The sequence below is a fragment of the Populus nigra genome, chromosome 10 (genome assembly GCF_951802175.1).
Source record: "Populus nigra chromosome 10, ddPopNigr1.1, whole genome shotgun sequence".
NCBI classification, from domain to species: Eukaryota; Viridiplantae; Streptophyta; class Magnoliopsida; order Malpighiales; family Salicaceae; genus Populus; species Populus nigra.
In genome coordinates this window covers 6069410-6082704 of record NC_084861.1, presented here as the reverse complement: position 1 = coordinate 6082704, position 13295 = coordinate 6069410, and the positions used below count along the sequence as shown (strand labels likewise).

Sequence of the window (13295 nt, the reverse complement as noted above, 5' to 3'; positions counted from 1 at the left end):
AACTAATATATAACTCAATATTAAAAAAAAATTATGAGATATAGTTTTCAAAACAACTTAATAATGAAAATATTAAAAGTAAAATACAAAATACTATTTAACAGTGTTCTAGAAGCTAGGCTGTATTTTCCAAAACAACTATAGTGTTCTGTTAATAAAAAATAAATACACGCCCCCAGCAATGCTCTATTCGTGGGTAATTTGGGACCAGTTGTTAGGGGTGAGCAAAAAAACCGATAAATTGATTAAACTGAGAAAATCAGGAAAAAAATAACCAAAAAAACTGAACCGAAAAAAAAACCGAATTAACCGATTAAAAAATCACAAAAAAATTCCGGTTTGGTTCGGTTTCGGTTTCCAAAATCTAAAACCGATTGAACCGAACCGAACCGAACCGGTTTAACCAGACCAGCACTAAAAAAAAAAAACAACTATAAATAGGATGCTTTTTCTAACCCTAAGCCAACTTTGCTCTCTACATTCCCTAAACAAAAAAGTAGCCGCCCCTCCTTTTATGCATCTCTCCCCTCCCCTTCCCTTTATCTCTACATATCTCCCCTCCTTTTCTCTTTGCATCTCTCTTTTTTGATTGGAGAAGGAGACCGAGTTGGTGCAACAAAGTTGGATCGGTCGCCATTGAGAGCGAGTTTAGGGTTTTTTCTTTACAGGTGTGTGGCGGCGGCTCCAAAACGAAGTGGAGGGAAGATTAGAGAGTAGAAAAGGGGGATTTTTTAACTAGCGTGTAAGGGTTTGGCCCTTCCTCTTTGATTTGTTTCCTCTTGTTCAAATAATAATGTTTTGATGGTTTTACATTTTAATAACAGATATCTTTTGATCTTTTCTTTGTTTTTTTTTTCTTCAGTCAAATTACTTCTGTTCTTTCCTTTTGTTTTGTGTATCTTTTTGCAAAGTTTAATTCTTGGGCAAAGATCTAACAAAAAGAAAATCGGGATTGATTTTCTGGATATCATGCATGCCCAACCAGTTAAAAAAAGAGTCATACTTGTTGAGAAAGCCAAGATTTCTCAGAAAATAAACATAGAAAGCACAGATATGTGAAATTAAAAATAAAACGAAAATAAGATCCTTGAAAAAATATGAACAATGAAAAAACCCAGAAATAATGTTCGGTTTTAATTGGTTTGGAAGGGAAAAAAACCGAACCGAACCGAATATGGTAGGTTCGAACCGGTTTTCGGTTCAGTTCGGTTCAAAAACTTGAAAAAAAAAATTTCAGTTTGATTGTTTTTTTTAGCCCAAAACCAGACCGAACCGAAAATGCTCAGCTCTACTAGTTGTTCCTCTATCCATCACTATGCTACACTTTCCCGATTTATAAAAATTGAAAACATACATGCTACAACTTCATTATTGGTTTTAGCAGTACAATGATTCGGTTGTTTTCACTAAATAATCTTATTAGGCACGTAGCTAGGGTGAGATTATATTTTTAATGAGATATATTTAATATTAAAAAATTAATTAAAAATAAAATAATTTGTTCAAGTTTTTTTAAGTTTAATGGTAGAGAATGATATAATTGTTAGACACTTAGCATTGAGATAATGTATATTTGTCAGACCCTAGATGCTTGGACCAAATCTATTTGTCTGGATCTATCATACCTGTTTTTAAGTCTGGCATCACACATGATTATCAGGCCCAAGTAAACACATCTTAATTACTATAAACAAATCATTACAAAAATCTAATTTAATAATTTAAATATAAAAAATTAAATTATATATTCCTATTGAAATAGTTTATGTTTTATGTTTATGAATTTGTTATTCTCTTAATAAAATTTCTATCTTCAATTGTTGTTGTTATTATTATTATGCTTATAATTCATCATTCATTATTATTGTTGTTGTTGTTGTGATTATTCAAGTAAACTTGAGCCAAATATATTTGCTAGATCCAAGTAACGCAGATCAAAAAATTATTTATAAACAAAGTATAAATAATTTACAAACAATAAATTATTAAAAAAAATTTAATTTAACATTTTACATCTAAAAATTCAAGTCACATCTTTCAATTGAAATAATTTATTTTTTATGTTTATGAATTTGTTATTCCTTCAATAAAAAATTGATTTTATGGGTGTTACTGATATAGTTTTTGTTCAAGAATATTTTTGTTTTAAATATAGAAAAATAACATTTTTTTTTATTTTTTTAAAATTTATTTCAATAGTAATACATTAAAATATTTTAAAAATATAAAAAAATAATTTAAAGCAGAGAAAAAATAAAAAAAATTATTTTTTTTAAAAATTATTTTTGAAATACAATAACAAACATGCTATATCAATCATGTTTTTCTTATAAATCTATAATTAATAAAAATATTTTATAAATTACCACAGTTAAAATAATTAATAAAATTATTTTTAAAATGTAATAACAAGTGTCTTGGGTGTGACTTTGCCGTTAAATCCAAGGGTTTTTTTTAATAATTTTTTTATATATATTTATTTAAAAAATTATTATTAATCCATTATGGAGTGGGATGATACATTGATACATGCTATGTAAAGGTAGTACTTGGCCCAAAATCTCCCAGTATTTTATAAACTGAGAATCCATGCTGTTAATTTTAGTCTTTTTTTATAATCAATTTTTTTTTATTATTATTATATAATAGTAATTTTCATGCAATGTAGAGATAATTTGTCACAACACGGAAGTGATATATAAAGCAAAGTAAACTCCAAGCATGAAAACATGACACTCGAGAACAACAAGATAAAATAAAATTTAAGGACAAAAAAATGATTAGAACCTCGGCACGAGAAAGGTCTCAACTGTCTGAGTACATTTTATAAATAAATACAAAGGGTAAATGTAAATGTAAATGTAATTTCCTTATGTACACAAACATAAAAAGAAATTATTCACTTTTAGGTAAAAAACAGGAGGAGTAAAAGTAAGGATCAACTGGATCAATCAGTCACTATAAAAACATATCAGGACATGCCAAGTGGAGTCCTCCCATACGTCTGCATAAAGTCGCAAGCAAGATTTTAGCTTAGATTTTTTTTTCTCTCACAAGGTCATAGAAAAATGATGCGCATGACTGAATCTCTGGTCTGGACTGGACTCCTCAGCAGCCGCAGTACTTGATGGCTGATGGATGGATGGATGGATGCTTCTCGCTGTATTCATGCATGCATGCATACATAGTAATTTCCACGAAGAATGGTTATGCTAAGCTATTACTGTTACACCGGCAATGCCTTTACTTTATCTGACTCCCACCCATGTGGTGGTCACCAGTGGGCCTGGCCCACCCTCTCCCTTTCCATTTCACTTTGCTTTTTTACGATCTCTCTTCGGTTTCCGCGAAAGTAATCTCATCCCTTCTTGTCCTCACTTCCACCCCAAACCAACTCCCCCCTCCATTTCTCTTACGTCATGCCCCCCCTCTCTTATCCTACGCACCCGCTCACGTTAATCTCCACCCACTCTCTTGGTGCGAACCTCAGTTCCTACGCATCCCCGGCGCATTCTAGACCCCTCCATTACCACTTTCTCCTTAGTCGCCACTACACGTGTCCTTTTCTGAAACGCTCCATGTCATCGCTGTCTTGTTCCCTCTAGCTAACTTTATCCCCCCCTCTCTCTCTTCCCTTGATCTTTCTCTCTCGGTTCTAGGGTTTCTTCCTCTAAACTTCCACCCACTGTTACCAAAAACTTGATCGAAACAGCCACCACCATGGGGTCGATCCCCGATCCAGGCGAGTTAACTGAGCTAACTCGGCCCAGCTTTGACGAGTTCCAGCGTCAAACTTCACTGATGACAAGCTGCACTCTCCTCTGGAAAGAACTCTCCGATCACTTCACTTCACTGGAACAGAACCTCCAGAAGAAATCAGAAGCTCTGAAACACAAAATCCAAACCCTAGACAACCAAACAAAAGCTTCCCTTGCTTCGCTCAAGAAGCGCGAGGTAACAATCGACGGTAGCGTCGAGATCGCACTAGAGCGCGTCGAAGAACACAGGGAACTAGCTCTCAAGTCACTGTCAGATCCTGATTATGAAAATCCGGATGGAGAGGTGGATGATGGAGATGGATCTTTTATGGTTCTGAAGTCTCTCTGTTTGACAATGGAGTCGCGTGACTTTTGGAATTTTGTGATTACCAAAAAGAAGGAAATTGAAATTTTGAGGAAGCAAATTCCTTTGGCTCTAGCTGAGTGTGTGGATCCGGCAAAGTTTGTTATAGAAGCGATATCGGAGGTGTTTCCGGTGGATAAAAGAGGGGAAAGAAGTGGTGAAAAGGGAAATGATTTAGGATGGGCTTGTGTGTTAATCTTGGAGAGTTTGATTCCGGTTGTCGTGGACCCAGTAATCGGGAAATCCAGGTTGTTAGTTACGCCTAGTGTTAAGGAGAGAGCGAAGGAGATAGCGGAGACTTGGAAGAAGAGTTTGGAGGAAAGAGGTGGGATTGAGAATGTCAAGACTCCTGATGTGCATACTTTCTTGCAGCATTTGGTGACTTTCGGGATTGTGAAGAAGGATGATGTGGATTTGTATAGGAAGCTTGTTGTTGGGTCTGCTTGGAGGAAACAAATGCCTAAGCTTGCTGTCTCTCTTGGGTTGGGTGATAAAATGCCTGGTATGTTTTGCTTCATTATTTATTTCCGGGTTTTGTGCTTTGCTTTGTGTTTTGAGATGTTTTCTTGTTGTTTTCGTTTTTTCTTAAGCTTACATTTATTGGTCTGTGTTGTGGAAAAAAATATTGTTTTCTGCCGACAAAGTGTCTGAGCCTGCAATCAAGATTCAAAACAAAAAAAATATGTCGCTAGTTGATATTTACTTAGTTTTTTTTTTTTTGGAGAGTGTATGGCGGATCTTGGTCCCTAAACTAAGTGAAGGACGGGTGAGCCATCGCACACTTCAGTGTGGGAGAAAATGGGATGTATGTTTTTGCAAAACTCAAGGGATTAATGGAAACAAAGACAATGTACACATGATGTATCAAAGTTTTCATTTTGAGAGAGTGTGGCTCTTGTTTAGGGATTTTGATTGCTACATCTAGCTTTTTAAGATCCCTTTCATGCAGTGTGCATATGTAGGTTGTTTGTGATCCAGACATGGTTGAGAACTTCAGAATTCCTCAAGATAAGCTTATGAGCTTCAAGATAAGGTTGCCTTGGTTCCTTGCGTGTGTTTAGCTAAATGCCCTTGTACGATTTGAATGGGTAATGGGATCAATTTCGTTTTAATGTGCTTCTGTTCAGTGCTAATTACTGAATCTGTAGGCTACATCGACCTTTCATTTCCTGCCATGGGGCTTTGATTGCCTTATATCTAGTTTGGGTTTTTGTTGATTTGTTGTCTTGGAAGTTACATGCCATGATGAGGGTGACCCTTTTAACCTAGTGGTAAAAATGAGAAGGTATTGCTCCAAGCAGTTTTGCACGTTCTATTGCCATTTGATGTGCTTTAGTCTTCCAGCTGCTTGACGTGCATGCTAGTTTGTTGTTCTGTTCCTGACAAATTGATGTACAATGATTATGAACCCATGTTGGAAAGCATCTTGTTTCTATTACGAGGGCAATAATTTTTTGTTATGTAACTTACATTGAAACTGGTGAAGATATGTTTTTTATAGGAAGCATTGGAATCTAGCTGTTATAGAAGTCAACATTTATGGATTTGATAGTTTAGATATGTCCGTGTAAATAATGTATTTGTATTAGAGTTCATCCAACACAACCTTTGCATTTTCTGTCTGCAAGCATCAGTATTAGGTGTGTTAGATATATCAGTTCATCTCAAATCTATTCATCTCAATCTCAAATATGTCATCGAGTTTTACAGTTATTATCACCAGATCATGTTGTTTTTGAAGTAGCCTTTTGGTCACTGTCATGGATTTTGATGCAACCCATTAATTGTGTAGTATATTTGCTATAGATTAGTTCGATGGTTTTACACTGCTCTTACATGCAGATATGATTGAAGAATTAATCAGTAGGGGACAACAGCTAGATGCAGTGCATTTCACCTATGAAGTTGGCCTTGTGGATAAGTTCCCCCCTGTACCCTTGCTGAAAGCTTTTTTGAAGGATGCTAAGAAGGCTGCAGCTTCTGTATTGGAGGATCCTGAAAATACTGGTCGAGCTGCGGTATTTCCTGTTATCCAGTATAACTAGTTGATTTTTGTTCACAGATAATTTATATGCCCTGTCTTCTGAGGAACTGATTATGTGACTTTATTTTGTCACTGGAAACTAGTTCAACTGCAACATGTGTTTGGACACCAGATCACATGTTATGTGATTGACCTGTGTGGTGATCTTGATTTTGTGTTTCGTCATTGGTAGGTGATTTAAAAAAACACTGCATTTTTCTCTGAAGTGATAAATGACTGCAGGGGTCATAGTATTGAATTAATTTACAGATCTTTTTAAACTAGACACAACATTTTACTATAGGGAGTGAAGCTCTCATTTTTTGGGTATGACCTACAGCGGTTGTTTTAATGTTTTCCATCCCTGTAAATAACTTGGTGTCACTGGCCACCATCCTGTACCTCCCCGTCTATAATTTGTATAGTCTCTCCAAACTACTAGGCAAACCACCATTTCTTCACTTGAGCTAATTTCAAATGCAATTGTTTTTTCAATTACTTTAGGGGCTAAAATTATATTATCTATGCCTTTCTCTGTCTTTGATTAAATGTTTTATGCTTGTAATATCATGTCTTTGCCTGCAACAATACCTGTAAGTCTTGTAATGCATGCTTGGTAACTGTGTTAATTGTTCGGGAGAAGAAAAGGTTTTGAAGTGCACACATTCCTGAATTTCATTCTTTTGCATGAGCAACCACGAGAAACTCAACTAATTAGCATTATTTTTTTTTAATCTATTTTGTAGCATCTTGCTGCACGAAAGGAGCAGTCAGCGCTCCGGGCTGTCATTAAGTGTGTTGAAGATTACAAACTAGAGGCACGGTTCCCTCCAGAAAACCTTAAGAAACGCCTTGAACAACTGGAGAAGGCCAAGACAGAGAAGAAAAGGCCAGCTGCGGTTCCAGCCAACAAACGAACACGTGCCAGCAATGGTGGCCCAATGCCCCCAGCCAAGGCTGGTCGCTTGACGAATGCATATGTGTCATCTTTTCCTGCACCTCCAACTTTTGTCAGGTCTCCCTCACATACACAATACCCTACTGGGGTACCGGCATATCCTTCTCCACCAGCTGTTTATGGCAGCAGGAGTCCACCATCTCCGTATGCTTACTCTCCTGAGGCTGCCGCACCAATTGCTGGGTCATACCCTGTAGCTCCATTGAATTATCCAGCATATGGAGGGTATGGCAATGGTTTCGCACCAGCTTATCAGCAGGCTTACTACCGATAGACATGACTACTCGATGATGGTAACCACTGATATGATGACCCCAATCTCATTTGCTTTCTCAACTGGCTTGTTTGTAATCACTAACCGTCTTAACGGTAGCAATCCGTGTGTGTTTAATTATAACTGTTCTACTTCTTGCTCTGCCATGGTGAGAAGTTGTATTTCTAATATTGATCAAACTCTAGCACTAGGTGATTGTGGAAAGTAATCATGATGGAAGCATAACAATGTCAATGAACTGAAAGTACTACCACTGTTACTAGGGTTAGTTGTAGAAAGACTATTTCTTGCTATCCTCTTCGGTTCGTTTTTGTTTCTTGCGTGGTCGGAATTGGAACAAAAATTCCATTTAATGTGTTGACGAATTCTCGCTATTGCTTGCTAAGATCTTAATCAAAATGGAAGCTAGCTGGCGTTTGTTTCCGTTTGAGCGCCCGCCTTTATAATGCCCGCAATTTACGGCCTAGGTGATCCTGGTGTCCTTGTTGCTTGATCGGATGGCACTCGGCATCCAACTAGGGTTGTGTGGAATATATAATTAGCTGGTGATATGACACCCCAACTGTCCTAATGTGTTTTTACGTGCAGAGATTAAAGTAAAAGCCTTGTGTTTCACATTTTGTAGTTGAGGTGAATTCCAAAAACGGCCACAGGACAGGAAGTGGTTAGTGGAATGAAATGATTCTGTTGATGTGTTATAGGTGCAGTTGTTGAATGGTTGTTTTCATGTCTGAAAGGGACAAGTGTCAATTCGGTGCCTTGTAAATTCTGTGAAGGCACAGTGTAATAAATGCAAAGCCTTTCCCTGGCACGTGTTATGTTAAACTTAAAAAGAAGCTCCCTTCCTGGAGCATCGCAAAATCGACCTGACAGAATTATCGGGTAACCGACCTTAGGGGAGAAATTACAGAATTTTAGAGTGGTATCAATGCATAATCTATAAAGCATTGGGAAAATTGGCAAATCGGCAGGCACTGCCTGTAAAGTTTTCGAGCTTGTCTGGATTGGTGTAGCTTGGAATGCATTACGAAAGTTGGGTTGATGAGAATTTCTGTAACTCATCAGACTTTGTTTGCTTGGAAATTCCGTGTCCTCCATTGTTCAAAATTCCGGTGCTCTACTCGCTACTCCGGTGAAAATCAAGACTGGGTTCGGATGTTAATTGTAATACGGCCAATGGTAGATGCATATGTACATCGGTGATTTGAGCATGTGTTATTTTGGTGGTATTCATGTCAAGAGACGATTCCTTGAGTGTGAGTATCTTTATAATATCTACACAGAATTCGGATCGTATCCATCAGAGATATATTTATCAATTTACATACAGGAGTTTTTCTTTGTTTTCTAAGAGCACTATGTTCTATCAACTTTTGTCGCTGACATTAAAAGGGTGGTTTTCTAGCTAGCAGATAAGGTTGTTTGTGTTTCCTGGGTTTGTGGTAACTTGCAAGTACTGATGGTATTTACTCGACCAAGCCTTGGTGAAGGCAGAGATGATTTCAGGTTCATTGACATGGGGGCTAACATTTTTTTCCCTGCAGGAAAATATTCATATGTTAAGGTACTTTTTTAGGGACAAAAATGATAAAAAAAAATTTGTATGGATTAAAAACAATTGTTTTTAGAAAAGTGAAACATATATGTCAATTTTGAAGAATTTTGTTTATAAATAACTGAAAGGGTCTTTCATCTTTTAAGGATCAAGTTAAAACTCTCCAAGGAAAACAGACCAAATTTAATATATCACTGTTGAGGGGGGGGGATCTTTTAACCTCAGGGCAGCGGTGGGGGTTGTTACCGTCGCTGGGTGAAGGTCCTTTGCCTTATTACTCCCTTCAACTGTCTCGTTGGGTTTTGGTTCATGGTGGGACAAGGGGATGCCGATGGGAACTCGGCCAATACTAGACCAGATTTCTCCCGCCCGTGGCATGGGATTTTCAAGTGATCATTTTATGCAGGCAAGAAGTGGCAATGGTTGCAGTGTGGGAGCGCCTCACAGATATTTAGCGTGAACACCAAGTTGTTATTTGAATGCGCATCGACAGAAGGCATGTGAAAAGCTTAGTTGCAGCCGGAGGGGGTGTGTGAAGCCCACGCTCAGGCCAAATATGTTTTCTTGGTAGCCTCACAATAGTCCCCGGCCTACAGGTTCAATCCAGATTAGATGTACAAGGAACCTCATCAAAATGAAATTTAGGTTGAGAACCTAATCTAGATTTTCCTTATGAAAATCTTTTTTCTATACAAATTCATATAATTAGAGGAAATGGTAACAAAATATCTTAAAATATGTATACAAAAGTTTTATTATTCTAAGTGGTATTATCTTCTTAATTAATGTAAAATTTATTATTCTTAATTAGTTGGCTGAAGAATTCAAATATAACTTAAGCATTATATATATAAAAAAATCATTTATGTTCTTCTATTTATCCATGAATTGTATATAAGATTTCACTCATCCCACATTGGAACTTGACTTTTCATATAAAGATTTTGAATTTGGTTACAATAATCAAATTATTTCTAAATATAATTTTTAAATATTGAATTTTTTATTATTTAAATAGTATATCTCCACATTTGTAGTGATTTAGATATTTTTGATTTGTATTAGTAATTGTTTTTTAAAATAATTTTTGTTTTAGTAATTATTTTTAATATTAGTAATTTCTTTTCAAAATAATTTTAATTTTAAAATATATTAAAATAATATATTTTTTATTTTTTAAAATTTATTTGTAATATCATCGTAATAAAAAATATAAAAAAAATTATGCAAATCACCGTTTATCCGCGTAGACAAACTGCTTCTTAATTCGTAATAAGGTGCGGTAGGCGAACACCAATCGCGCTGTGAACGTTGAGTTGGATTACTATGGAGTCCTCAGGCCCCACCATAAGACCATTTTACTCCGAACCAAGTTAAACACTGGATTCTCTTCACCTTTTTCCGCAGTTTGTAACCTTGTAGCGGTGGTATCTTACGATAAAGACTTGCCTCTACTTCAAACATGCCTTCGTTTATTAAGGAGGGGGGAGAAAGTTCGGTTTCTGGCTGTTGCCTACCAATTGTTTGATGAATTGCCCGCTTATTTTTATCTCAAATTCAGAAATCCAAGATGACATCAACCCGAGTTAGGGTATTCATCAGCCTCCAATCACGACTGAGCTCACATTTTCTCTCAAGAGTAAGTAGCTTTTGCTCGAAGGCTTCCACAACTATTGACAAGGCAAACGAAACGACCGAACAAGCATCGCTTCAAGAGATGTCAACCAGCTACTCTAGCAAGATTCATCTTTCTCCGTTACTCGGTGATAGCAGGCCTCATTTGGATGGTTATAATATTGAGCTCGTGGACGATGACGCCTGGCGGGTATCATCGAGTTTAGTTCATGCATGGCGAGGATTGGATAGGGAAAAGGAAGCGAAGTCAGTGATTGAGGCATTCGGTGAGCAGTTTGATGATGTTAAATCTTTGCAGGGTAACCCTGATTTTGATGAGATTGATAATATGAGAATTCGAGGTAATCTCTTTTACAAGCTTGATCGGGACTCCAAAGAGTTTGAAGAGTACAGTTTCGACTTCCACAGGAAGAGTTCTTGGAGGAGGAAAGATGATCCTAAGGGAAATGAAAAGAAAGAATCTTCAAAGAAGAATGAAAGTAGTAAAGAAAGCAAAAGGAAGGAAAACCCAAGCTGTAATTCAGCTTTTGATGTTGAAAAACTTCCAAGAATAGCAAAGGATCCGAAGGTTTATACTTTGGTTAGTAACATGGATAGTTCTGGCGGTGCCGAGAAAAAGAAGATCAGGACTCCGACTTTCAATCAGCTTACAGGTCCTTATCATGAGCCATTTTGCCTTGACATTTACATATCAAAAGCCTCTGTCCGCGCTTGTGTTATACACCGGGTAACTAGTAAGGTGGTGGCCGTGGCACATTCGATATCTAAGGATTTTAAATTCGACCTGGCTTCAACCAAGAATGCAGCTGCTTGTGCTGCTGTTGGAGGGATTTTAGCTCAGAGAGCATTAGCAGATGACATTCATGATGTGGTCTACACGCCAAGAAAGGGGGAGAGATTGGAGGGAAAGCTTCAGATTGTGCTGCAGGCTATTATCGACAATGGCATTAATGTGAAGGTGAAGCTTAAGCAAAGGAAGCCCTCGAAGGCTAGGTTCCCATCCATTGGTTTGAAGCTTGATGCAGGGTTGGCTGTTCAATGAGTTCCTTTTATCATCTACAAGCCTTACATTATGGCATTGCTTACATTTGTTGCGAACAGCTTCTCTTTCAAGTAGTACCAGACAACTTTGATTTTAGAAAGATAATTGAGTAATGAAGTGCCCTTCATTTCCCTCCTTATAGAAGCAGTCAGAATTTAGTGCTTGGATTTCTTGTCCAGTGGCATAAAGAGGGCCAGTTCCTCCATTTGCTGAGAAAGGGACTCGCGTCCACCATTAGAAAATTGCAAGTTCGTAATCTATTCTGCTCCTATCGGCATTGCTTACAACAACCAGGGGCACGCTTGCTAATTGTAATGCCCTGTTACTTGTGGTATGCAAACTAGAACTGAGGATCGTCCTGCGGTAGTCTGTGTATAATCTGACGAGGTGTTGTTCAAGCTTGTTGTGCACAAATGAATGAAAAAATTTGAAATCCCTTGCAACAATTCATGTCATTATTTAATCGATGTCTTGCTATTGGATATATCTACACCTCTCGACACATTCAACAATTCATAAGATATGCAGTCAGAAAAAAATGACATGAAGAAGCAGCCTTTTTTCACTCATGTTTTATTCGCTTGTAATGATTTTTTTTTAAGGAGGACATGTTATCAGAGGATTTGAATCAAATTCAAAGGACAACACTATTTGAAGATATGATTTGCTGGTCGCATTAAGATGACAGGGATGATCCAAATTTTGACAAATCTATTCAGCATTCCATTGCAAAATAAGCGTATGATAAAGATTATACTCTGATTCAACATGAGATAACAAAAATCCTAACTTAAAACATTAGGCACAAAGCATTTAGTCATTAGCTGTTGCTAGTTGCAGTGACAGCAGCTCCTCTTCGGGAATAAGCCTAATGTGACAATCCGACGTTGGATAGGCTGCGCAGATCAGTGCATACCCGCGCTCCACCACATCATCACTGAGCATACCTTCACTCTGATCAACAGAGCCACTTATTAGCTTTGCTGGGCAAGTCATGCACACCCCAAGTTTGCAATCATGAGGCACAGTCAATCCAGAGTCCAATGCCTTGGATAGTATGGTCTCATCCGGTTCCACCTTCAGCTCTGTGGATTGACCTTCATGCTCAATCACCACTTTGTAAGACCTAACTACAGTCTTCAAGGATCTGGCAGCTTTGTAGTTGAGTTCAGATGAAGAGAGTTCGGTGGGTAGTTTCTGTCTGGTGAGGATAGAGGAAGGGGATGGGGTGAAACGAAGGGTTGCCATGGTTTTTTGTGAGGTGGGAAATGAGGGAAGCTTTTGGGAGTGTAGAAGTAATTTGTGGTGTTCGATAGGATAACGTTTTGCTGGGAGTAGAAGGCTGTCGTTGGAAATTAGTTTTTGCCTTTAGGTGGGCGTTTCCCTGTGAGGATAATAATAAATTAATAATAATAATAATTAAGAAGTGCAATGCTCTAAAAATGACTTTTTTAAAAAAAGCACCAAAATGAACTGCTTAGAAAGCTGGGAAGGGTCCATTCTTTCAGTTTCAGAGAAAGATATGTCATTAAATATCTATAGGTAAGTTGTTGCCTTCTGTTTTTGGGCTTTGAAGCCCCTCGTAAGTGAGTCATAAGTAATCAAAAGAAAACAAAAACACAATAATCTTAAAAAACCACTCCAAAAAAGGAGTTTTTTTATTTATAAATTAGCATATTTGTGAAT

At 37.3% G+C, this 13295-nt stretch overlaps 3 protein-coding genes across 3 annotated transcripts; 2 read left to right on the top strand and 1 right to left on the bottom strand.

Moving 5' to 3' along the window:
• The first annotated feature begins 3573 nt into the window (after positions 1-3573).
• On the top strand, positions 3574-7670 carry LOC133705465 (FRIGIDA-like protein 4a). Its single transcript, XM_062130699.1, has 3 exons — positions 3574-4624; positions 5965-6140; positions 6892-7670. Exons 1-3 carry the CDS (start codon positions 3721-3723, stop codon positions 7375-7377), a joined length of 1566 nt encoding a protein of 521 aa, XP_061986683.1. The 5' UTR covers positions 3574-3720; the 3' UTR covers positions 7378-7670.
• A 2522-nt stretch (positions 7671-10192) lies between these two features.
• Positions 10193-12055, top strand: LOC133704497 (uncharacterized). Its single transcript, XM_062129331.1, has one exon. It carries the CDS (start codon positions 10503-10505, stop codon positions 11607-11609), a length of 1107 nt encoding a protein of 368 aa, XP_061985315.1. The 5' UTR covers positions 10193-10502; the 3' UTR covers positions 11610-12055.
• Positions 12056-12300: 245 nt separating this feature from the next.
• LOC133704498 (ferredoxin C 1, chloroplastic) lies at positions 12301-12980 on the bottom strand. Its single transcript, XM_062129332.1, has one exon. The coding sequence runs from the start codon at positions 12855-12857 to the stop codon at positions 12423-12425; it is 435 nt and encodes a 144-aa protein (XP_061985316.1). The 5' UTR covers positions 12858-12980; the 3' UTR covers positions 12301-12422.
• Positions 12981-13295: the final 315 nt, after the last annotated feature.

What these genes read in the sequence shown, in the direction of transcription:
- LOC133705465 (XM_062130699.1), top strand. Translation starts at nt 3,721, where the DNA reads ATGGGGTCGATCCCCGATCCAGGCGAGTTAACTGAGCTAACTCGGCCC. An exon ending in GTTGGGTGATAAAATGCCTG is followed by an intron (nt 4,625 to 5,964) that starts GTATGTTTTGCT and finishes TCTTACATGCAG; the next exon opens with ATATGATTGAAGAATTAATC. An exon ending in AAAATACTGGTCGAGCTGCG is followed by an intron (nt 6,141 to 6,891) that starts GTATTTCCTGTT and finishes TCTATTTTGTAG; the next exon opens with CATCTTGCTGCACGAAAGGA.
- LOC133704498 (XM_062129332.1), bottom strand. Translation starts at nt 12,857, where the DNA reads ATGGCAACCCTTCGTTTCACCCCATCCCCTTCCTCTATCCTCACCAGA.
- LOC133704497 (XM_062129331.1), top strand. Translation starts at nt 10,503, where the DNA reads ATGACATCAACCCGAGTTAGGGTATTCATCAGCCTCCAATCACGACTG.